General features: G+C 41.1%; 1 protein-coding gene across 2 annotated transcripts in view; it reads right to left on the bottom strand.

Annotated features, from left to right (window-relative positions):
• Window positions 1–357: 357 nt before the first annotated feature.
• The window catches only part of Ocrl (Oculocerebrorenal syndrome of Lowe), a 108,317-nt gene continuing 82,127 nt past the window's right edge, over window positions 358–26,547 (bottom strand). For both annotated transcript variants that reach the window (XM_080279573.1, XM_080279574.1), the window contains 7 exons: window positions 22,445–22,541; window positions 16,364–16,501; window positions 15,110–15,207; window positions 9,288–9,436; window positions 3,458–3,623; window positions 2,902–3,013; window positions 358–1,008 (listed from right to left, as the gene is read on the bottom strand). In XM_080279573.1, the coding sequence (XP_080135699.1) occupies window positions 878–1,008; window positions 2,902–3,013; window positions 3,458–3,623; window positions 9,288–9,436; window positions 15,110–15,207; window positions 16,364–16,501; window positions 22,445–22,541 (891 nt within the window). In that variant the 3' untranslated portion in view covers window positions 358–877. The remainder of the gene's footprint in view (window positions 1,009–2,901; window positions 3,014–3,457; window positions 3,624–9,287; window positions 9,437–15,109; window positions 15,208–16,363; window positions 16,502–22,444; window positions 22,542–26,547) is intronic.

Genomic DNA, 26,547 nt, shown 5'->3' with positions numbered 1-26,547 from the left:
CTTTAAGTTATATTCCTACCACCATCCAATTATTTTATTCCTATTAACCTGTGGATTGTGAGCCACAGCTCAGGCTGGGTAACGTTGCATTGTGAGCCACAGCTCAAGCTGTGCTGGCCGTGCATCACCGTAGACAACTCAACCCCTATGCAAACTTACGCAAGGCGCTACGCAAAGACGGAAGAGATTTTTTTCTTTTCACCAGATGATGCCCTGGATGTTTATCTTCAAGTTTATAATAAACAAAAACTATAAAAAAAAAAAATTCCCCTTCGTTTTTTGCACACCTCTGGGTGGGATAAAAAAAAAAAAAAAAAAAGGTAACTGCGCAATCCATGGATTAAAAAACTTCTATGCATTGTGAAGAGGATAAGGAGGCAGTAGTTTCCAAGCAACCAAAACATTCCCTTAGACATAACCCAGGTCATTGTACTGAAGGTGTTAAATATAGTATTGGAATGAATATGTAGGGAATGAAAATTTCACTGTACAGTAGTTACAATAGTCACATTACCCATATAAGAACAGTACTGTACTAATATTTCCATTACAGTACCAGCAGTGTACTATTAATGATGACAAATCTGCATCTGTCATCAAACAGGAAATAACAATTTGCTTCAATTGTTATTTCTTTTGTTATACATTTAAGAAAGCAACATACTGTACATAACATGCATTCACTATGTTACCCTGACATTATTTTTAAAAAAAATTTCATCAACAAACATTCTACAAGCTTAAATTATGTCCAACAGTATATTACATAAGAAAACAAGAGACTAGATTTCACTAAAAATCTTGACTGATATATCATTATATCCACGAAAATTGCACTCTAGTTCACCATATGAGCAACAAACAAATGCTAGAACCACTACTCATAGTCATTCATGAGGAAGTGAAGTACAAAGGTCTGCTTTCTTCTTTCGATGACTTGGTGTTGGTGGCGGAGGTCAGAGGTGGCTGTTGAGGGTTCTCTGATCAGTATGCTGCCAAACACCAGTGCTGTAAATGCAAACTCTATTAATATCTAGGTTATATCAAAGCATATAAAAACAAAGGAATGCATTCTCTTACAGAGCAATTATGCTAGAACTCGTCATTGTTATGCCAAGGTTTTCTGTGGGCTGGAAGCTTAATCAAGTGGAATAACCAGTAAGCATAGTTCAAAGGTTGTTGGAAATTGCTGAGAAATGCAATCCTATGCATACTAGTACTTGTAACATTGCTAATGAGTTTCTATCTGGAATCTGACTCTACTTACCAGTGGCTGAGTTTCCTGTCTTTGAATGACAAATTGTGTGGCAAGTTACCAAGCCTGTAACTAAATGGTCAAAGCAGTAGCAAAGGAGGAATTCTGGGGAATGGGTGGGGGTGGGGGTTAAGAATCAACTCTGCCAACTAAAATATTTCATTATGCTTCAGTGGCAAACTGAATGTAGCTGCAGGGGAATACAAAAAAATCTCACTTTCCATAAATCCCTAGAAGTGGTTTTCCTGTTTTTGCAGCACAGTGGAATATAGACCAGTACCTGGAGATACACACCACTGAGCTTGCTCTGCAGCTGTCCTACCACTGATGGTAGTGGTGGTGTTGGTGGTCCCAGACTCATCTGTATGTACATTCACTGGACTGCAGGCTGATGCAGCCTTTTTCCAGCAGTCTGCCATCCTCTTTTCACAGGATAAGAAGGAAGTGGAGAGATGTCTATATAATCAAGCAATGGATTCACTGAGCTACAGTATATTGGTAGCACCATGTGAAGGCATTCCTTTGATGGTGGTTACAATTACCATACGTGGTAGGTGGGGGCGCTCACCATCCACTCACTCGATGTAGTGCTGTTCTTGGGTGTCTGCCCTTTCCTCTCCATCCTTCTTTCCTTTCATTCTCTTCTCTCTTTCTTTCCTTCATTCTTTCCTCTTCCTTCTGCCTATGGGTGACTTTACACTTTCTCTTCTGTCTTTCTTTCCTTCATTCTTTCCTCTTCCATCTGCCTACAGGTGACTCTACACTGAGTGACAAGCAAAATGGTTTCCTGTGCACCAGGAAACCATTTACTATGCTGGGTGGTAACCTTATAACCAAATTTTAGCACCTGGTGGTTTAGTGGGTAATTATTGCACTCCATTCGGATTGAGCCAGTGGTAATGTAATGCCACTCAGGGATGAGTGAGGCTGGTCGCTCTCATCTTAAATGTCGCGACCAACTGCCTAGCCCCAGGCTCCTATGCTCCTCATGGGGCAATGTAGGATTGGATGATGATGATGATGATCATGATACAATTACCATATGAACTCACTTTTTATGGCTGGCTCCACAGCATTCATATGGTCGAAAAAGAACTTATAGCAAAGCAATAACCTACTAAAAAAGGGCTATGCTAACTACTGTCAGACAATGTCATTCCTCTTGGGAATCCTAACATGGTAAGGGGATCCATTCAATATTAGAAATCTTTGCTAAGCTGTAAAAATTCATGTGGGGTGATGAAAATACAGCAGAAATATTGTCATCACAATAAAGTTGTTAGCTGACTCTAATTTTGACTTCTTGACTAAAAGAGGTCTATCATAGGCTGTTTAAAACTGCCTGGAGCCAGCAAAAAATAAGTAAATAAATATATGAATAAATATCATCCCTATAGTGAAGGAATCTTTTGGGCTGCATCAACTAAAGTTCTTGCTGCTGTGGCCTCATGCTCATCTGGATGTGAACTTTGTGTGAAGCAGCTCTTTTCCTGCAATCCAATCATTTCCTTTCAAGGAAAAGAGAGGGAACTGAACTAGGGAGTGGAGCCACCTGGTTATATTAGTGCTACCCCATGCAGGAGTCCCTCTCCAGTGCAACTAGGTAAAGTGAAAAATATATATTAATAAAAAAAGGAATTACTAACCAAGGGTTTTAGGATCAAGGTTGTTATCCTCTGCATGATTCAACAGCTCCTTAAGGAAGGCCATCAGGTATGTAAAAACATTACGATGATGATCCGGCAACTTAGCAATAACCTGAAATCAAAATGTGTTAATTTACACCACAAAAGTCATTACAGTACTTCCCCTCTACTCACAGTACTCCCAGTCAAAGTATGTATCTTAATATGACAAAATATTATAATGCACAGCAAATACAGCACTTTTCACAATACTGTACATTTATATTACAGGCAGTCTTCATGCACAGTTGTTTAGCTTAATTTTTTTTTTTTTTTCTTTTAGTTGATGAATTAATATTTTCTTCCCTACCTGGAGTTGCCCATGACTCACTGCAAAGTTAATCTATGTCAGAAATTAGTATTTTTCTTTTCTTTTTTTGTGTGGTTTTAACCACACAATCATGAGCCAGAAGCATGCCCGACTTCAAGCATGAGTTTGCCTCACACATCCTGAAGACTACCAGTAAAAAATGTGCCTGGAATAGTTTGCAAACATCACTACAGTTCCAATTCTTACATCTTTACAAAGTGAAAACTTTGGTGCAGCATCCAAGGCCTCCTGGTACAGGTTGTAAGGAATGACAGGTTCAGGCAGTGCTTCTAGAAAGAGCAGCAGTGCCTCAGCAACTGAATGTACACTTCCTGGGAGGACATCATTTGGTACACCTTCATCCAAGCAGGTTCTGCCAAAGCACAGTACCAAACATTAGTTTCTTTACACTGAACAACACCACTGGCACAGTATTATTCACCAGGTGACCCTATCTATTAACTCTCAAATGCTGTCTATAAGACTGCATGCTTGTTTGCAAGTGGTGTGTGTGTGTGTGTGTGTGTGTGTGTGTGTGTGTGTGTGTGTGTGTGTGTGTGTGTGTGTGTGTGTGTGTGTGTGTGTGTGTGTGTGTGTGTGTGTGTGTGTGTGTGTGTGTGTGTGTGTGTGTGTGTGTGTGTGTGTGTGTGTGTGTGTGTGTGTGTGTGTGTGTGTGTGTGTACTGTATAGAGAGAGGGAGAGCAGACCCTCACTATAATGAACTTCAATATAATGGACTTCAGATTTAACAAACACCCCAGGGCCCATCTGACTTTCATCAGCTATACTGAACAATGGTCAGTAAATGGGGAGCATCACGCAGCCCCTCCAAACTCCTCTGAGCCCGGTGATCTGTTTTTCAGCTATACCAAACAATGATCGTTAAATGAGGTGCATTACACAACCCTTCTACACTGAAACTGTCCTCTCCTCATAGTGTTTGCTGAGTTGTAATAAGAGATTACAGCAATGCTATACTGTACTATCATGAAGAGGTGCAATGATGTGAAATATGCTGCAAAAAGGCAAAATTACTGACCAAGTTAGTGTAAAATGGGCATAGTTTCCATTTGTAGTAGTAATCATTTTTTTTTTTTTTAATGCAAGGAAGAAGGAACCAAAGGCCAGGACCCGCAAACTCATTTATTTTCAAACGTGTTTAAATTCCCACCTGAAGGGGGTGATCCTTGGATTTAACAAACTTTCAGCTTTAACGAACCTGGTTTCCCCCCAACTAGTCCATTACAGCAAAGGTCTACAACTACCAAACACTTCACGATCAAATTAGAGTAATATTAAAGTGAAAAGCATGAAAAATACATTAATCTGACTGGTATGGAGAAAGTTTATTATAAAAATTGGCTTGGGCTGTTTATAAATACATACTGTGCAATCATAGAACCCCTCTGTACATTGCCATGCAGCACATTATTTGTGTCACCTTCTAAACAGGTTCTTCCAGAGCACACTATCCAGCATTACCCATTTTGCACTACACAACACCATTGGTACTATGCACCTCATGCCCAAAGGTTCAAGACCTGCAGCCCTTACTTTTACACACTGTACAACCACTGACTCAGTTTGGGTAGTGCAGTGAAAATCCCATTAGCATAAGTCCACTCAATGAAAAGTCTGGAAAACTCACTCATACCTCTCTGACCAGTGTGACTCTAATAAGCCTTCCATGTAGGATGCTGTGTTGTGATGTCATCCTCTCTGTGCCCACACTAGCATTTTTGTGCAAAACTGTAGTACTGTATGGCAAGACTATGGAAGGTCAAAGAGTACAAGCACTAGAAATGAGACTACTATAGAGTGTAGGTTGGACAGAATGGTTAAAATAAGAAGTACAGTGACTCATGAAAGATGAGGAGTAAACAAATCTCTTGATAAAAGGGCAAACAAAAGTGTATATAGATGGTATGGTCACAGGAAAGAATGTGAACAGTTGTTGTTGTTGTTGTTGTTTAGAAATCTCAGTTTGTCTGGCCGAGCAGACCCAACTGCCTTCAAAATTTTTTGTTAAAAAAACATGAAATGCTAATGCAATTGGGCAATAGTTAGAGGGATGGGAAATTAGGAATGACCACCCTTCCTGAATGAGAGCAAAACTTCCAGCAAAGAAGGAAAGGTGCAAGTTGAAAGACAAAGGCTAAAGAGTTTATCTAGGCAGGGTGTAAGCACAGAGGCACAGTCTTGAGGATAACAAGAGGAACTCCATTAGGCCCATATGCCTTATTAGTATAGAGGCCAATGATGGCAGAAAATACATCAACTGAGGAAATTTCAGTGTCAGCCATGAGGAAGTCACAGGGGGATGTGATGGAGGAACAGCACCGAAATCATCTAAGGTGGAATTGGAGGAGAAAGTCTAAGCATTCTGCTTTTAGTAGAAGAAATAGCTACACGGCCATCTAAGTGGAGAAGGAGAGGGAAGGATGATGAGGTGAAGTTGATAGAAAGGTTTTTGGAAAGGTGACAGAAGAAGTGGGAAGAAATTGAGTTGAAGAGTGCAGAGCATTTAGTACGAATGAAATTACTTTTAGCAGAGCGAAGAACAGACTTAGCATGATTCTGGGCAGAAACAGAAAAGGGGTGAGATTCAGAAGTGGGCTGGCTCTGGTACTTTTTGTAGGCCTTCTCCTTATTGTGGACAGCATTAAAAGAAGTGTTATATAACCAAGTTTTTTTTGCTTCAGTCAGAGGAAATGAGAATGGATTGTATGCTTCCATGCCCGAGAAAATAACCTCCATAATGCGAGGTCACTTTCAGATGGCTCTTGGCCATGGAAGCAATAATCATTCCAGAGAAAATCAAATAAGTACTGCCTGAGGGTCTCCCAATCAGCAGCTCCATAGTGCCACAACTGACACTTCTTGGGAGGGTCCACATGCCTTACAGGAGTGATAGAACAGGTTAAGGCGATAAGGTTGTGATCAGAGGAGCCCAACGGAGAGGAAAGATTGAGAGTGTAAAGGATCAGTTGTAAGTAAGAGGTCAAGTATGTTGGAACTCTCTCCAAGGCAGTCAGGGATATGGGTAGGGTGCTGTATGAGCTGCACTAGGTCATAAGAATAGAAAAGATGTAGGCTTGTTCATCAGGTGGATCAGTGAATGAAGAGGAGAGCCAAAGGAAGTGGTGAATACTGAATCATCATCCTCATCCTCATCATCATCATCCGGACCTCCTTTCCCACCCAAGGGCAGGGTGAGGAGTAGCAATGTCCAGACAGCCCAAAATTGCCCAATCCAATGGGCCACGCTTCCATTCACTCATCATGCAGGCCCCCGGAATCCTGACTCTAACAGATACGCCAAAAACATTCACCACATTCTGTAGCTTCACATAATCGTATCCGACAGAGTCAATCCAGACGCTGCCATGTTAAAAAGGGGTGCCAAAAATCCCTGATCATGCACTTCTCCTCATAAAATTCATCCAGCCAGCTCGATCTCCTGTCAGTTCCCTAGCCTCACCGACTTCCAAACCTCTCTTCCTCACACATTCATCCACCATATCTTTCCTCCTTCTCCTTGGCTTACCTCACCTCCTCTCTCCTTCGAATTCGCTCAGATATACCTTCTTCACCACTCTATTGTTATCCATTCTCTCCACATGACCATACCATCTCAGTACACTCTCTTCAATTCTGGTGTCCACCGACTTCCTCACTCCGCATCTTTCACGAATCACATTATTTCGTATCCTATCCACCCTCTGTACTCCATATACATTCCTTAGCAGTCCAATCTCCACTGCTCTTACTCTTGACTTTTCATTTTCATGCCACACCATAGTCTCACATCCATATGTTAAAGTTGGCACTAACACTCCCTCATGTAAGCCTCGTGCAGCTGCAACACTCAAGCCTCTGTTTCTTATCATGGCCTTCATTGCAACAGCTACTTTTCTTCCTTGTGTCACTCTACTTTCAACTTCTTTTACACATTTTCCTCTGTTTTCTATCACTGTACGGAGGTATTTGAACTCTCTCACCAATTCCAGTCTCTCTCCACTCACTGTTACATTGCACTGGGAGTCACCTTCTCTCTCAATAACCATCACTTTACTCTTTTCTACAAAATTACTCTCAAGGAATGACACTTACAGACATCAGCAAAACTCTGCACCAGCCTACCAAGTTCTTGTCTGGTACTTGCACGCAGTACTGCATCATCAGCATACAACAAATTTGAGATATTCCATCCATCACCATTCATTACCATTGCCATCCCTCTCTCCATTACTCGTGTTTTCACTTCTCTCATCACCCCATCCATATATACACTGAACAAACATGGGGACATCACACAACCTTGTTGCACGTCCACACTGATCATGAACCATTCACTTAGATGCCCAATAACCCTGACACATGCTTTACTACCACCATAAAAACTCTTGACGGCACCTAGCAGCTTACCCTCTACACCATACATGCGCAAAACTTTCCACAATCCTTCTCTGTCCCCTAGAATTGAGTTTTCAGAGGAAGGAGAAATGGATTGGATGTGTTCCGTCTTAGAAGTAAGATAGTCGGAGAATTTTTCATAGACAGCAAAATCAGGGAATAAGTAAAAAGCACAGATATATACAGTCAGAGAATGACAGCAAAGCCAAAGCCAGGGAGCTGAGAATTCAGAAGATTCAAGTTCAGGAACACAAGAGCAAGATATGTCAAGCATACATATACACAACAGCCACCTTTGGCTTTGAAATGAGTATGGAGAAAGTAGGAGGATACAGAGAAGGGTTTGCTATCAGTCACCTCAGACAGCTGAGTCTCAGTCAGGAAGAGGTGAAGTTTAGAGAAGTAGAGGTGGTGCTCAGTAGAATGTTAAAAGAAAGGCTGCAAATGTAGAAGAAATGAAGAAGTTAGTATGACGGTGGTTCCAGGCGTCTCGCTGGGTCGCCACTGGGAGAAGGGTGGATGGTGGGGCTTTGAAGATCCCCCCCACTCCCAAGGGACTTGGAGGATTGCTTTGTTGAAGCCACTTTTTCCTAAAATTTTGAACAGGAAGTGAAGTGTGTAATGTGTATGAGTTTGGTGTTGACGGCTAGAAGAACTTGTACTGGAGAGCATGCTGGCCTACTCTCTGTGTTGCTGAAATGCTGAAAAAGCTCAGCAAAGGGGGATGGTAATGAACTAGTCCCGAGGGCTGATGAAACTGGAACTCCAGCTCTCCCTAGCATCAGCTTTCCATCTAGCTTGGGAGTGCTGCCCTGTCTGACTGGCGTTACAGTGATAAGTAAGGATGGAAGTTTGGAGGATGAAGCACTTGAAAGGGTGCAACAGGGAAGAAAGGTTGCTGCTTCTTTGGAAGTAGAGATAAGAAATAGGCAAGTGAACATGGAAGTAAAAAATTCGTTGCATGAGAGTATTGTAATACCAACTCTAATGTATGGAAGTGAAGCTTGAACCTTGTTGGAAGGACACAAATCAAGAGTAAGTGCAGCAGAAATTAGTTATCTGAGAGGAGCATGTGGAGTTACATGGAAAGACAGGCTGACAAATGAGGAAGTGAAGGACCGTTGTGGTGTGGATGTGGATATGATAGAATGTGTTAGAAGCAATACACTGACGTGGTTTGGCCCTGTGAAGAGAATGGAGAGCGAGAGATTAATGAGGAAAGTGTATGTAAGTGAGGTGGAGATGAGAGGGAGGGGGAGGCTCAGGATGAGATGGACGGGTAGAGTGGAGAGGCATATGAAAGAGGGGAGTGTAAGCTGGGAGGAGGGCAGCAAAATGGCAGGGGACAGGGCAACATGGAGGCAATTTGTTTGTGGCCACCCCTTACAGGATTAAGGCATCTGGCAATAGAAAGATGGACTATATAGGTATTACTAACATGTCCATACATATTTTACTGGCAATGATTTGTATTATTAACTAGGACAGAAAAGCAAATTATAGTACTGCATATTCAGAGCAAAAAAAAATTTTTTTCCTCCTCCTCAGAAACATGCAGACAGAAAATCTGCACCAATCTGAAACATTATTCTGTGAATATTAAGGGTATAAAAGAGAGTACCTGATCTCAAAAAGCTCCTTCTGGAGACCTGGGTGTGTGAAGAGTCCCTTTGCTTGGAGTGCATGAGAATGAAGGTGATCTACCAGGTACCACAGCTCCTTAGGTACAGCATAAGGCATCTCAATCAAGGACTTGGGTTCTTTACTTTCCTGAAATAAAAATTAATAAGTAAGTTACAGCAACTCGAACAATATAACTATGCTTCCTGTTAAAACATAGGGAAGTGGGAAGCAGTGCTACCAGACTGCCATCCATATCATATGGAGTAGCTTCATGAGAGAGTAATAAAAATGATAAATAAAATATCAGCATCATCATTCAGACCTCCTTTCCCACCCTAAGGTGGGGTGAGGTAGGGTCCAGAGAGCCACAAAAAATTGACAGAAAGAGATACTAACTAAAGTTTGCCCAAGTGAATGAGCCACACTCCCACTCACTCACCATTCATGTTCTTACCAATAATTAGCAATTTTTCTGTTAAAATTTTAATACATAACTATGTTAATACTTACTGCAAACAGTATTTCACAATATCTGGAAATAAAACATTCCACTGAAATCTTCTCCCAGCTGAACAAACAATAAATCATATGACATATAACCTACCAGCACACACTGTTCAACTAAGACTTTTACAGTTACTGGGTAAAGTAGTACCAAGTAGTAGCATTAGTAGTAGTTGTAGCAGTAATAGCAGCAGTAGTAGTAGTTGTAGTAGTCGTACTAGTAGTAGTAGTTGTAGTAGTCGTACTAGTAGTAGTAGTTGTAGTAGTAGTAGTAGTAGTAGTAGTAGTAGTAGTAGTAGAGTAACCCTAGACTGTCTGTCCAAGCAGACCAATCAATTGCAAGCAGGCAATTACCACTGCAGGGCCATCCTGTGCAGTGAACTGATGTTTCCTTGAAGTGGACAGCGCCTCGCTATGGCAAAGTGTGGACAAAGTGTGGAGGTTTGGTTCCTGGACAAATGCCACATTTGTGTCTCTCCACCCAGTTGACAAGGGCACAGGGGCACCAAAGTAGGCTCCACACTGTCCCATTATTTGGTTATATGGTTAACACTCAGTGCTATAAATGGTTTCCTGGGTTACAGGAAACTATTAGGCTTGCTACTCAGTGTAGAGTCACCTAAGGAAGAAGTAGGGAGCACTACATCAAGTGAGTGGATTATGGTCACCATCACTTACCACCATATTAGGTAAAGGAAATTTCTGAAGTGGTGACTGAGTACGTTTAAAAGGCAGTCATTATGCAGTAAAAAAAGTCCTCATTATATGTCAGAGATGTGTTTCAATATATTACAATGTTTCCAGTACAACTAGTACTGTACCGTTAATTGGTGAAACTGACAAATTAGGATTTTTTGGTAGCAATGAAAATTTTATTAGCAACTTTTCTGTACACTAGTGTGATCTCAATGGCACAAAAGAAAGAGAGAGAGAGAAAAAAAAGTAATACAAAATGGGGGCTTGTTTATTTATAAAGACTGTTTAAAAAATATAAGGGCAATCAATTTTCTGTGAGCTTTGGCACCTAAAAATATGCAACTTCAACCCTGGTGAGGAAGTTCCCAAAACAGCTGTATGAAAGAATAACACTGAACTAAAAGAACCACCTATAGAGTGCCTTGTGAAACGTATTACATCTTTTCACTGAATCACTCACAGCAAGTAGGTTGTAGCACCAGCTGATCAAGGTGGTACTCCCAAGGGAAATGGAGATGGTGACAGGAAGAGCTGGAGCCCCAGTTTCACTAGCTACCAGAATATTTGACCATCCCCCTTTGCTGACCTTTTCAGTGTGACATTAACATGGAGAGTAGACCAGCATACTCACCCACACACTTTCCTCTATCTCGTGCACTACCCTACATGCACATTACAGATCAGACAACATAATTTTACTGGCAATGATGGAAAGGATGGATATATGAGTGTGTTGTCCTAGATGACTGGCTGAAGAGTGTTATTGTAAATGTGCACAAGGGGAAGGGTGATGCCCTGGAAAGATGAAATTACAGAGGCACAAAAGCTTTTGGACCAGATAATGAAGGATATGGAGAGAGTACTAGAAGGTATGATTAGAGAAAGAGTGAACACTAATGACAAGCAGTTTGGGTTTATGCCAGGCAAAGGGACCACTGATGTCATATTCATTGTTTGACAGCTTCCAAGAAAAATATATAGGAATGAAATGGGATCCATACTTTATTTTTGTTGAACAGAATCCCTAGTGAGGTGGTGAAGTGGGCAATGAGAAAGCTTGGGATCAAGGAGTGGCTGGTTAGGGTGGTTATGGCTATGTTTCCTCTCTTCCTTCCTTCCTTCTTCTTCTGTCTTTATTTCCTTCATTCTTTCCTCTTCCTTCAGCCCATGGGTGACTCTACACGGAGAGACATGCCAAATGGTTTCCTGTACACCAGGAAACCATTTACTATGCTGGGTGGTAACCATATAACCAAATTATGGCGGCTGGTGGTTTAAAGGGCAATTAAGGTGCTCCAATTGGATTGAGCATGTGGAGGCTTCTATCAAATGAGTGGTTGGTGTTTATTGCTCACGTAATACCACTCAGGAAGGATGGTCACTCTCATCTTAAATGTCAGGACCAACTTGCCTAGCCCTGGGCTCCTATGCGCCACATGAGACAACACAGGATTAGATGGTGGATGGATGGGTGGATGTGGGTGCTCACATCCAGGTAAGAGTGAATGGAGATTGGTTGATGAGTTTTCCGTGAATGTTGGTGTGCGTCAGTGGTCAGTCTTGGGGCCCTTATTGTTTATCATGGTACCTGAAGCCCTCTCATGTGACTTCAGAAATGGATTCCCGAGGGAGATGTTGTATGCTGATGATTTGGTGTTGATACCAAAGAATGAAAGAGAGATGGAGGAAAGACTTAGGAAGTGGAGAGATTGTATGGGGCAAATGGGCTTAACAGTAAATGCAGATGAAACAAAAGTGATGGTATCTAGGGCTAGTGACAGTACTGTTAAAGAAGGGGAAGAGTTACCACGTGCAACTTGCCACAAGGGTGTGGGAAGTAATTCCATCTTGTGCAGTGTTTGTGATATGTGGGTGCATAAAAGATGTAGTGGTATTAGAGGTAGACTGCGAGATAATGCTGATTTCATGTGTGTGGTGCATCAGGGAGAGAATGTGGAGACTGTCAGGTTTGAAAGGACTGATCTTGCTGGTGAGTCTTTTGAGTGCGTGGAAGAGTTTTTATTTTGGAGGGGAAGACATGTTATGTGCTGAAGGTGAGGCTGGAGCTACCTCTGTGGCTAGAGTGAAGAGTGGTTGGAAGAAGTTCAGGGAGCTGTTGCTTCTCCTGATACTGAGAGGGCTCTCCCTCCATGCTAAGGAATCTTTGTATGCGGTATGTGTTAGGAGTGTAATGCTGTATGGTAGTGAAACCTGGACTGTAAAGGAAGAGGATACTCACAGGCTCAAATGTACTGAAATGACAATGATTATGTGGATGTGCAGTGCGTCCCTGAGTGCAAGGCCTGGAGGTGCTAGGTTTATGATGGAAGAGTTGAGAGGTAGGGTGGGACTGGAGTGTATTGGTGTTATGATGAGAAGAGATAGATTGAGATGATTTGGGCATGTGGAGAGGATGGGGGATGATAACTGGGTGCAAAAAGTAAGAAGTGTCAACATTAGAGGTACAGTTGCCAGAGGTAGACCGTAAATGACTTGGGATGAGGTAACTGAACATGACCTCAGTGATAAGGGACTGAGTAGGGGAGCTGCCTGAGATCAAGCAGCATGGAGTGCTGTCATTAGGTGACCAAGGCCAACAAATGCAAGCATATTGGAGCCTTTACAAAAGAAACAAAGCAAAACACTTCCATTCTTCAAATTTCTCTGATCTATTTCATGGGCTAACCACAATTACCCATCCTCGAATAAAGCAACACTGTATATCAGAACCTGCACAGGTACATGATATTACTCTTCATTCATCCATCATCCAATCCTATATTGCCCCATGAGGAGTTTAGGAGCCCGGGGCTAGGCAGTTGGTCCAGAGATTTAAGATGAGAGTGACCAGCCTCACTCATCCCTGAGTGGCATTACATGAGCAATCAACCCCAACTATCCCTTGGACATAAACATTCACCGGCTCAATCCCATTGGAGTGCAATAATTACCCATTAAACCACCAAGTGCCAAAATTTGATTATATGGTTACCACCCAGCATAGTAAATGGTTTCCTGGTGTACAGTAAATCATTTGGTATGTCACTCAGCGTAGAGCCACCCACAGACAGAAGCAAGAGGAGAGAATGAAGGAAAGAAAGACAGAAGAGGGAATGTAAAGTTACCAGTACGCAGAAGGACAAGAAAAGAATGAAGGAAAGAAAGACAGAAGAGCATGGAAGGAAAGAAGAATGGTGGAGAGGTCTTTCCATCTAATAATAAAGATATGACAAAGGCATGAGTACATTTGGCACCCCTTTTTAACGTGGCAGCGTCTGGACTGACTCTGTCGGATACGATGATGTGAAGCTACAGAATGTGGTGAATGTTTTTGGCGTATCCAATAGAGCCAGGATTCCGGGGGCTTGAATTATGAGTGAATGGAAGCGTGGCCCATTGGATTGGGCAATTTTGGGCTGTCTGGACATTGCTACTCCTCACCCTGCCCTTGGGTGGGAAAAGAGGTCTGGATGATGATGATGATGAGTACTATGAGTCAGTTCAGTTTCATGTGTGCAGTTATACAAAACCAATGTTACTCATACTACAGTTAACCTGATCAACAGATCATATCCTTTTCATATTTTTTAATGATGTACAGTATCCGGAAATTCACAATTCCTCCTTTTCAGGCATGAGGGATGTATATTTTTGACTCTCGTCCTTTCTTCCTCTTCTGTTGTTCCTTCCTTCATTCTTTCCACTTCCTTCTGCCTTCCGGTGACTTTACACTCCCTCTTCTGTCTTTTTTTCCTTTATTCTTTCCCCTTCCTTATGCCTATGGGTGACTCTACACTACTGTAAGTGACAAGCCAAATGGTTTCCTGTACACCAGGAAACCATTTACTATGCTGGATGGTAACCATATAACCAAATTATGGTGCCTGGTGGTTTAGTGGGTAATTATGGCACTCCCATCGGACTGAGTCTGTGTGGGTTTATATCGAAGAGGTGATTGGGGTTTAATGCTCACGTAATGCCACTTAGGGATGAGTGAGGCTGGACACACATCTTAAATATCAGGACCAACTTGCATAACCCCAAGCTCCTCTGTCATGGGGCAACATAGGACTGGATGATGGATGGATGGATGGATGGATAATAATGTTTGCAAAACTTTCCAGTGGCCCCCCAGACTTCCCTGTGGAACCAATATACAGTACTTGGTGGTAGATGCAAGGTAGTTCATAACCCTGCTTCTTTTGGATGGCACTATTGATGCTGTTGTTGTGGCCTCAGTCTCATCTGGACATGAACCTAGTGGACTGCAGAATTAAGCTGCCTCTCTCCTCCAGTCCTATATCTTTCATTTGGTCAACAGGGAGAGAGTTGTGAGACATTATTTTCTGTATGACTATACTGACTAGACTGCCAAGCTTTATCAAAGCCACCATGTGATGGCAATCCCTTTCAGTTCTACTTCATCATTACTCAGCATAAAATACTATACCTATACAGGAAAAAAAAGAAAAAAAAAAAGTAAATGCAGCATACTGAACATTCAAGCAGGGTAGGTCACAGGTTTTCTATCAGACCTTGTTATTATTTCAAGGATTTTTTTTTTCCTGGGGACAAGGGGGTTATAAAAACTTTTTTGTACAAAGAAATTCTTATACATACCAGATCAATAAGCCTGTCAAGAGGTACTTCCCTGAAAGGTTTATTCATGTGAACCAACGCGTTGATAGACGAACCAAAGCAACTTCTCTCATAGTCACCTGTAACACAAAATAATTTCATAATATCCAATACAAGTACAATACCAAACCCACATAAGTAATTACAAAACATATCTCTGATCTTAGAGAACATATCTGATGTATTCATTTATGTGTGTGTGTGTGTGTGTGTGTGTGTGTGTGTGTGTGTGTGTGTCTCTCTCTCTCTCTGTCTCTCTCTCTCACTCTCTCTCACATACACACACACACACACACACACACACATACACACACACACACACACACACACACACACACACGCACAAAAAAAAAAAAAACTGGATTTGCCTTCGTTAGAGGAAAGGAGAAAGAGGGGAGACATGATTGCGGTGTTCAGGACCATGGTGGGAGTAGATAAAATTGACAAAGAAGATCTGTTTGTATGGGATAAGAGAGCAACAAGAGGACATGGAATGAAATTGAAAAAGTCAAGCTGTTTGAAGGATATCAAGAAATATAGCTTTCCTTACAGAAGTATAGACTTATGGAATAGCCTGGACAAAGAGATCGTCCAGTCTAAAAACATAAACGAGTTTAAAGTTAAATTCGACTTATTGAGAAACGGCGACGGAAACCCACGAGCATAGTACATTCCGTGTATATCACAATTAGGTATATTCTTAAATATTTGGAACGACTTAGACAAAGAGGTGGTGCATGAGAAAAACATTCATGTGTGTAAAGGTAGACTTGATAAATGTGGATATGGAGACAGGACAACACGAGCATTGCTCAATTCCTGTATACTACAAATAGGTAAATACACACACACACACACACACACATAAACACACGCACGCACACACCCATGCACACACACACACACACACACACACACACACACACACATAAATGCACGCACACACACACCCATGCACACACACACACACACACACACACACACACACACACACACACACACACACACACACACACACACACACACACACACACACACACACACCCATGCACACACACACACACACACACACACACACACACACACACACACACACCCATGCACACACACACACACACACACACACACACACACACATAAATGCACACACGCACACACCCATGCACACACACACACACACACACACACACACACACACACTCTCTCTCTCTCTCTCTCTCTCTCTCTGATACTAACCAATGACGGTTATGAAGAGGTCCTTGCCCCCATCTAGATGCAGCACTAAGATATCATACATCTGGTCTACCCCTGAGTTGAGCTGGGAGGCAGTACGCTTGTCCACCTTTACCTCCAGTGACACATCACACTTTTCCCCTGTTCAGATCAATCATGGCTTTAATAATATGGCGTGCCTCTTACAATTATTTTACATACTATGATGTGCCTCATGAAGACACTTATGTTTCACAGTATGGTGCCTCTTAAAAACAAAGTGTGCTTTATAATATGGTGTACCCATGAAACAATTGTTTTATAGTATGGTGTACTCCTTTGACATTATTATGTTCTGCTGTATAGTGTACTTTACAAACACCATTACATTTAATAGAACTGTGTACCTAGTAGGCACAATCATGCTTTATACTATGGTGTACCTCTGTAACACAACTGTTTTGTTATATGATGTACTACATAAATAAAATTATGTTTATTGTATGGTATACTTCTAACACACACCAGTTGTATGTCTTTTTTTATTAGTACTGCAGTGCTACTTCCATCAAAGGATCACCCAAGAAGTGAAGATTAGTGAGTGTGAGATGCATAACACTACCATATATTAATTGTATTTCTATCACAGTTCATCTAAAGTCAGTTTCCTTTAACCTGACAGAACTGGGTCACTTCCACAAAATAGTTACCGGTACTAAGCAGTAATTGCAAAAAATTCAATCAACCTTGATTACTAGGTAGAAATGATTCTCCTAAACTAATAAACCTTCCAATATGACAACATTTACCATCAACTGAGCTAAAAGGGGTTAGAGATCTGTTTCAGATTAAACATACTATAATGAAGCTAATCCACAGCATGACCTCTCCCCTTAAAAAAAAAAAAAAAAAAAAAAAAAAAAAAAAAAAATCCAAGTACAGTACTATTATCAGTAAGTTTGGCAAAGAAATGAAAATGCAGGCCACACAGAAATGGAAACATTTTTTACTTTGAATAGTTCGTCTGTGAAGAGTGGTTTCGACTCCTTGACATTAATAAATCTATTGATAAATTTGAGAGACTGATCACAAATTCTGAAGAACAGAAGAGTATGAAAGTAAAATCCAGAACAGGTAAATGCAACCCGTCAGCTTCACTTTACAGTGGCACTTGCATCAGATCCTAACAACGGGTATATTGAAAGTAATCTGCATTGTTCCTTATGCACATCTTGCTCCCACATTCCATAAAATTACTTAGAAAAAAAGGATAAACTAATGGATTCTCCAATCAAGGAAAAACTTGCATCTGCAGAGCATATGAAAATAAAATGTGATGCAGGGAGCTGCATTTACTATAGTTTTTTCCACCTTAACTTGACCCCAGTTTTTTTACTTTCATAACTTTCGTGTAGCTCAGTGGCAGAAAAAAACTGTGCTATAGCACTACATTCTTTCCACAGGTCCAGTATCATATTCTAGTGTTAATTTATGGTTAAAACTAAGCACTGAAGGTGACGACATGACAATATTAAGCTTTCCTGCAGTGCTGCACCAACAACACCCACAACTTAACAATGCTTGTCTCAAAATTAATTTTTCTTCTTCTGACAGTGGAACTATGACTAGTTATAGCATCACAGTTTCTCTGCACGTTTAATTATTTTTACTTTGATGTTTTTGTCTCTGAACACACTAAAGACCTCCAGGATTAAATGTGAATGACAAAATGAGGATTAAAAATGTACGAAACTTTTACACTGCTACAGGTTCACTGCTAAATTTTGTGGCAAAAATTTTACAAACCATTTACATATCTTTTCAACCACATGAGTATACAGTGGGCTTGCTGTTAATGAAGAAAAATTAGGGAGGAAGACAAGCAGCATGACCAACAATCATATAAACAATACCATAAAACCCATTATAATATGCAATATGACTAATGGAGAGGGAGATGATCTTGATTTTTTTTTTTTTTTTTTTTACCAAGTCCCTATCATGCCCTATGGAAAGCTGTACTACCACCAAACACATTTGTAAACACTCACTGATCACCATTAGACATACTGAATACTGACTGTACAGGAATAATGGTAATAACAGTGGAATTTAAACCCACCTAGAAACTATAGCAGAGATGACTAAGTTGTGTTGGGTGAGGGAGGGGATTTCAAGTTCTGACGACTCTTTGGTGATAATCAAGATTTATAACATTATAAAAGCTAGTAAAGTATTCAACTTACACTCACATGGTATTTGTACTGACATCCATATTTTGCCATTCAAATTAACTAAGTACAGAAAAGATAAAAACATTACATGAATTACATCATTAACAGCATGCATTGCACCAACTGGTCACATGGTCAAGGAAGCTCAGTCCCCCCTAGCCCCGCCAAAGCAACATGTGAAGACCAGCATCACATTTTGCAAATTACATATGGTACCATCAAAAATTAACAAAATAAAGAGATGTATAAAGAGTATGAGTGAATAACAGTGCATATAAGCTTTGTAGTAGGTGGGAATGCTCACCATCCACTCACTCAATGTACTGCTGCTCTCGGGTGACTGCTCTTTCCTCTCTTCCTTCCTTCTTTCCTTCCTTCCTCTTGTCTTTCTTTCCTTCTTTCTTTCCACTTCCTTCTGTCTATGAGTGGCTTTACATTGAGTGACAAGCCAAATGGAATCCTTTACACCAGGAAACCATTTACTATGCTGGGTGGTAACCATATAACCAAACTGGCGCCTGGTGGTTCAGTGGGTAATTATGGTGCTCCAGCTGGATTGAGCCTATGGAAGTTTATATCCAAGGGATGGTTGGGGTTTTTTGCTCATGTAATGCCACTCAGGGATGAGTGAGGCTGGTCACTCTCATCTTAAATGTCAGGACCAACTCGCCTAGCCATGGGCCTCTACGTTCCTCATGGGGCAACACAGGATTAGATGATGTATGTATGTATGTATGTACAGTAAACTCTCAATTATCCACTGTAATTCACTCAAGCCCTATGCTAAACAATGTGAAATGCCAGACTGCATATCCGGCTCAACATTCATCTTTGAGCCGGATGTTGTGATTCTGTCTATCTCGAACCTCTATCCTAAAAACTTTATCATGAGTAAAAGATGAAAACTAAGCATATAAAAACAATACAGTAATGATATAAAAACTAAACATATAAAAACAATACAGCAATGATACAGTACAGTAATACAGTACTGCTCATAATGTACTACTGTATGTACTCACCAAGTGCTACCACTGATGAGTAAAAACAGCACTGGGGGGTAGGGGTTGCACTCACAAACAGTATAGTACACAATACAGCACAGGGGTAGTTTAACAATCACAATTAAGCACCAGAACACGAGCAGTGACAGGCCATTAGCTTTGCAATACAACACAGTACAGATGCTTGAACACAGGATGCCACAGAATTAGTCACCACACCAGGGTTTTGTGACCACATGTTCAGAAGGGCAGGAGTGCAAGGCACGTCTTGACTCTACAACATACATGGGCAAGAATGAGAGCACGGGGGTATTCTCGGTGCGCCGGATAAGCCAAGCCCATGACAAATTCTATTTGGCTGGCATATAGTGGGGGTTTTCACTGGCTCCCAAGTTTTGGGACTTCCCTGGCAACGGCTGGCTACCAATTACAAGCCAGCTGAGACCCCTCAACGGTGGATATTGCACTGAACCGCCAGCTAAGTTCCGTTTCATTGCCAGATGTTGCACAAAATCACTGGATACTGCTTTAATGGGGCCCAGATTGCTGCCCCTGATATTGCATTGGGTCGGATATTGTACCAACGGATAATTGAGAGTCCACAGTACCTTTTATGTGCATACCGTTCATCCTTTCGTGTATGACTCAGTACTGATCTAGCCCCTGCCGAAACAATGTGTGAAGAGCAGTGTCACATATCGCATATTACTTATGGACATAAAAATAAAATGAGTGGAATAAAGATGTCAACTGAATGGTTGTGCAGGTACCAGCTGTGTGTATTCTGTGTATCCTTTCTGTTAGAAAGTATGCGTCAATCCTGATCTAGCCCCTACCTACAACAACGCACAAAAAAACAGCATCATATATCATGCTCTGCATTATTTATAGGCAACGTAGCACTGAAAATGGGTAATATACACATTCAGCAAACAGTTGCACCGGTACAAGCTTTCTGCATTCTATTTGTTCAGTCTCTTACAACAAAATGCACATATGCTATCAGACACAAACCACAATTAATGATCCTAAGCTACTGCTTTTAAAAGGGTATGAATGAAAAATTAACTGAATTACCTAGCCCAAATTTAACTGAAAATAAGTATGCTTGATGACAAGAGCCAAAATAAGAGAAGATAATGCATGATAGCAAAATGGGCAAGAGGCAGAGATACGACCACACATGTCAGCGAACAGACACTGACAAAAACAGAGGCAGAGAGGTATCTGTGTACTCCCGCACTGACTCATTCCAGATTTATTATCTTTTTATAATACTAACACAATATGACTACAGTAATCCCTGTACTATCCAGACGCCCACTTTCCGGACATTGTAGGCCTGGACCTTCGGAACCCAAAAATGGCCAAAAAAAAAGAAAAAAAAAAAAAAAAAAAATCCCCCCAAAATCCGAATTTTTCCCCACCCATAATTTGAAATTGGCGCGCAGCACCGTGCGGCCCCGAACAGCTGTTGTTTATGTACGGTCCCTTCACCCCTTCCTTCTTTCCTCCCTCCTCCCCAGTCAGGGTTGCCATTTGGTATTTTTCATTACCAAATGTGGGCCAATTTGGTACTGAAAAGTTCGTTTGGTAGTGAATCAGCATGATCCAATACCAAATAGATTTTTCATATGTATGAAGATACAGAGAATGGAGACGGTGGACAGTCTACTCTCTTTGATTAATCTGCTACGTACATAGCGCAAAAATAAACATGCTGCTGATTATAAGGAGAGTTATTATTTCCATTTGTACATATAATTAGTGGAGAATAAATGCTTCCTTTAAGAATTTGGTAATGAAAAGTTAAATTTGGTAATGAAAATTGAGGAGTTTGGTAATGTGGCCGAGCTCAGATCTGGCAACTCTGTCCCCAGTCACTGCCTAACCACCGTCGAGGTTGGATGTTCATCGCAATGGATGCCAAACGTGCTCGTTTTTGTGAATAAACAGTGAATAAACTGCAATACCTTGCCACTTAACCATATGGGAATTTACAGTGTTGTGCAGTGTTAACAAATTAGAATTTAGAGTGCAAAGGATTAAGTGTGGAGTGCAAAGTGGCGGCTGAAACTGGTGGTTGATACTGGCTTGGTGCAATGCAGTGTTAAATAATTATAACTCACACTGCAAAGAATTAAGTGTAGCACAACACTGGATTACTGTATGTGCTTCAAGAGCATTTTCACCACTATCAGAGCCTTAGAGGAGGCGGCCACAGATGTGCTGTAAGTACCCAGTACATTGCTAAGTATTTTCCATACTTCTAATTCCTCATTCTATGGTTCCTTTTCATTTATTTCATGTTTTATGTCCATTATTGGTGTGAATAGGGTCTTAAATAGGTTTAAATAGGTGCTATGCCTGTCCAGTAGGGAGCTGTTTAGATGGCTTTCAAAGTTAGGCTAGGTTAGGGTCCATAAGTACCAGTCCAGCAGGCAGGGGCCCACTTTCCAGACATGCCTTTAGCTCTATTACATTGGATAGTGGAGGGATTACTGTACTTATATGGTGTTATTAACATTTCAATGGAGAGTACTCATTCATTTGGAAGAGAAGGGTTGGGAAATGGGGAACGATGTCGAGAAGAGTGCGCATGCACCCAGGTCAAGACGTCAGTGTTCAGTGATTACTGGTACTAAGTCACCACAAGGGTATTCTGAATGCTGATCGTGGCCTGTGTAGCCATGTAAACTGCAAAAATTTTGGTGTATACATGACAAATGTGAACCCACTGTATTTTACGTCATTTTAGGTGCACTATGTGGATACATGGAATTGTGGTCCATCAATTCTAAATACAGTATTAGTGACACAAACCTTAACACATAATGAAGTACTATTTGCCACAAAATCTTCCTCACCTGGCATGATGAAGTTCATTGATGGACGAATTGTTAACCAGGGTTTGCAGTAACTGGTGTCATTCAGTTTCTTTATGAATTCAAACTGTACAGGTACCTGAATAGAGAAAAAGTAAATTATTATAAAATTATCAGAACAAAATGCAATGGTTGTTGTTGCTGGATAACCTCATGATTCACTCTGACTTAGTTGGTCCCATGATCTCACTGGTTAAGGAGGCTCCCAAGCACCTCTCTCCTCCTAGATTATTTCTGTAATTCGTGGATTAATATTTTGCATTATTATGCAATCTATGTTGATACTGAAATGCCCCATTGTTTTTTGGAATGCATTTATTGTTTATATTTCAAGTTAGTTCAGCAAATGATGCTGACATATTGTATGACACCAAAATGCAGTTCACCCCTTCAGTAAAAGGGCCCTCCCATGCTGCAATACCTACATCCTACGGCAGTAGCCAGAATTAGTTCAACTGTTTCATCATGGATACTGTACTCTGTATGCTTAACGAAGTCTGTCACAACTCCATAAAAAGTATTCAAAAAACTAACCAAAGTGTCCATCTATTTATGCAGCCATGAGTCTTTCCTGTATCATTAATGTTATGTGACTTTTTGTCCCTTTCCTAATGAATCATTCACTATTTTTTCTAAATTTAAAATGTGATCCACACACCTACTTTCAGACTGATCCTACTCTTTACTTAGTGACCTCTACATTAAATATCCACAAGCACTCTCTCACCATACACTCTAGAAGCCTTCCACACCTATACCCATACATAATGCAATGGATTGGGGTGGATCACTTCTCCAGTGAGAGAAATGTTCCTCAGCTGTACAAATAAGCTGCCCTTCAGGACTCATAAAAACAGTTTGAAAGTGTATAGTAAAGCTGCCAACCCATCTCGGGTTCTTGCAAGCCTTCCACTACGATACAGAACATACAGTATATATAATTTCTTTCATCCACTTGCCAACTACTATTCTACCATACTTTATATTTTCACAACCGCACAAAGCAGTTTCAAAAAATACTCATGCAACTCTTACTCGTTTCAGTTATCACCTTCTCCTCAGTACAGACACACACACACACACACACACACACACACACACACACACACACACACACACACACACATATACAGCACATGTGTGCACACACACAGAACATCAAAAGGAGAGGAGTTCCGTGCTGATCATGGGGAAATAACACTAAACCAGCGGTGAATAGGAGGCCTGCCTATTGTGATTATGTGAAATGAGTGTGTGACTGGTGGTCCCGTCTGCATTTAGTGGAGAAGGAAAAAAAAAAAAAAAAAAAAAAAAGACAGAGGAATTGGTCAAATAGGAGTACAACACACAGGCAATTTAAACTTTCATACATACCGTTATGCATCATGGCGGAAAGAAATTGTTCATTGTTTACACACAATGAAGACCAGAGCAATGGGAGCATTAAACTGACCCAAACAAGTGTTGCAGGTGTGGAGAAAGTGGCTGAGAGGAATGCCCAGGAATTACATGTCTGGGCAATAATTAGAGTTACAGGAACAGACCTCAGAACAGAAAAGGGAGATTATGGTGATGAAAAATAAGTTAGAGAGCATCTGCTCATGCAGTGCTGACCAAGAGAGAGAGGAAACTGAGTTAAATGTGAGGAATGAATCAGCCACAAATGAAATAAACAGCTAGAGGGAAAATAAAAGGCTGGAAGAGGAAACAGGCAGGATGAAAATTAAACCTGATAAGTATGAATCAAAAACAAGGATGCATGATGAACACATCAGGGAAATCAAGAAGGAGCACAAGGGGAGGAAGAAAATTCAGGAGGATGGAAAAATAAATCTAAAAGAGATCAGAGAACACCAGAGAAATGAAAACTAGGAAAAGGTGGAGAAGGAAGTGGTTAAGGTACTGAAAAGTAGAGAATCTCGAGTCAGGGATGTGGCAGATAAGAAAAAAGGTGTGATAAATTCTGGATTAAAGAAAAACATATGTCAGTAAGACCAGAAAGGGAGAGAGAAGAACTGGGAAAGGCTAAAGAGATAGTATCAATATTTATGGAGGGTGACAACAAAGCTCAAGAAGAGACTGAAGAGGTGTTTAGGGCGGAAAGATACAAGAATAGAGGGGCGCGGCCACTAAAAGGTAAGTTTCGGTCACAGGTCACATTAAATGAGATCATTAACAGGGCATGGAAACTAACCGACAAGGAGGGGTTTTAGAATGTTTGGATAAGGAGAGATGGAAATGAGGAAGAAAGAGCTAAAATAAAGGAGCTAGTCAACGAAGCTACGAAAAAAAATGACCAGAGAACGGAGGAAGAGAAGACAAAGTTTTACTGGAAAGTTATGGATCAGAAACTGAGGAAGTGGTTTTGACGAAGGGAGGAAAGGAGAAGGACAGAATTAATAAAACGACGTAAAAATACTGAATGTGGCATATGCTAACATAGATAGCTTAATCTTGGCAGGACTAGAAGTCAACAATTTCTTGAGGGTAAATGAGCCAGATATTATATGCTTTGCAGAGACCAAGTTAAGAGAGGATATTGATATCTGGGTGGCTGATGGCAAATACAAACTATGGAGAAGAGACAGAAAAGAAAAAATGGTAGGAGGAGTGATGACAGCAGTGAAGAACAGCACAATGTGGACAATGTGGAACTGGGAGAAGGTATGGCAGAGGTGATAAATATGAAATTAGAAATGAGAGGGAAAGGCAAGAGAGACATCACAGTAACATATGTCCTCCCTATGACAAGGGCATGGAAGGAGGCTGAATACCAGGAGATGTTGTCAGACATGGCTAGATACCTACAGAAAGTGACTGAGAAATGCAACAACATAATCATGGTGGGTGAGTTTAACCCCTTCTTTACCAACTCCTCCCCCCAGTGTAAACACTATGTTTACCCCCCATACCAACCTGAGAGCTGCCCCTCCCGTAGTGTAAGGGGTAATGCATGTTTTTTGCCACGTCCAAACTATTCACCCTTTGTAATTTGTTTGTTTACTGATGATCACATGAACCCAGCATATGTTGGTAATGAAAAAAAAAATGATTATAAATCATTATATTAGTTTACATATCTTATTCTAAAGTACTGTTACCCAGGTAACTACCGTACAAACTGGCTTGAAAAAAATGTCATGCACAGATGAACAGCTTATTTATTTCCCTTGTAAGCTGAGCATGAAGTGTGTGGACATACGTGATGGTGATGGCAACCTTGATCCACTTCTTGCCAAGAGTGTGGCATCACTAGGCTCGCTACTAATTTCCTCCTCCTCCTCAATGATATCAACCTCGCTACCATTTTCAGAATCATAGTCATCTACTGACACATCAACCACTGCTGCATCATCAACTGATCCATCCATCCATCCATCATCCAATCTTACACTGCCTCATGAGGAGCGCAGGAGCCCGGGGCTAGGCAGTTGGACCCAACATTTAACCTGAGAATGACCAGCCTCACTCATCCCTGAGTGGCATTGCATGAGCAATCAACCCCAACCACCCCTTGGATATAAACCTTCACTGGCTCAATCTGATCGGAGTGCAATAATTACCCACTAAACCACCAGGCGCCAAAATTTGGTTATATGGTTACCACCCGGCGTGGTAAATGGATTCCTAGTGTACAGGAAACTATTTGGCTTGTCACTCAGTGTAGTCACCCACGGGCAGAAGGAAGAGGAAAGAATGATGGAAAGAAAAACAAAAGAGGGAGTGTAATGTCACCTGTAGGCAGAAGGACAAGGAAAGAATGAAGGAAAGAAAGACAGAAGAGGATAGAAGGAAAGAAGGATGCAGGAGAGGAAAGGGCAGACACCCGACAGCAGCACTATATTGAATGAGTGGATGGTGAGCGACCCCACCTACCACAATCATCATCTGATACATCTAAATAAGCATCCTCATTGGGAATAAACTCATCACTATTGGAATCCGCCAGAGATGCCATGAGAGAAAAATATCCTGTACACCCTCTCTCGTGGTCAAGTGCGTGGTAACTGGCTCTCTCAGGCAGGCCAAGGGGTGTAAACTGTGCCGTATGTCAGTGGAAAATATAGTACAATATCTGTCGTAGA

Source organism: Coenobita brevimanus, chromosome 79 (assembly GCF_032717465.1).
Source record: "Coenobita brevimanus isolate Jiangsu-jjx chromosome 79, ASM3271746v2, whole genome shotgun sequence".
NCBI classification, from domain to species: Eukaryota; Metazoa; Arthropoda; class Malacostraca; order Decapoda; family Coenobitidae; genus Coenobita; species Coenobita brevimanus.
Note: the sequence above shows the minus strand (reverse complement) of the source record. Positions and strands in the feature narration are given on the sequence as shown.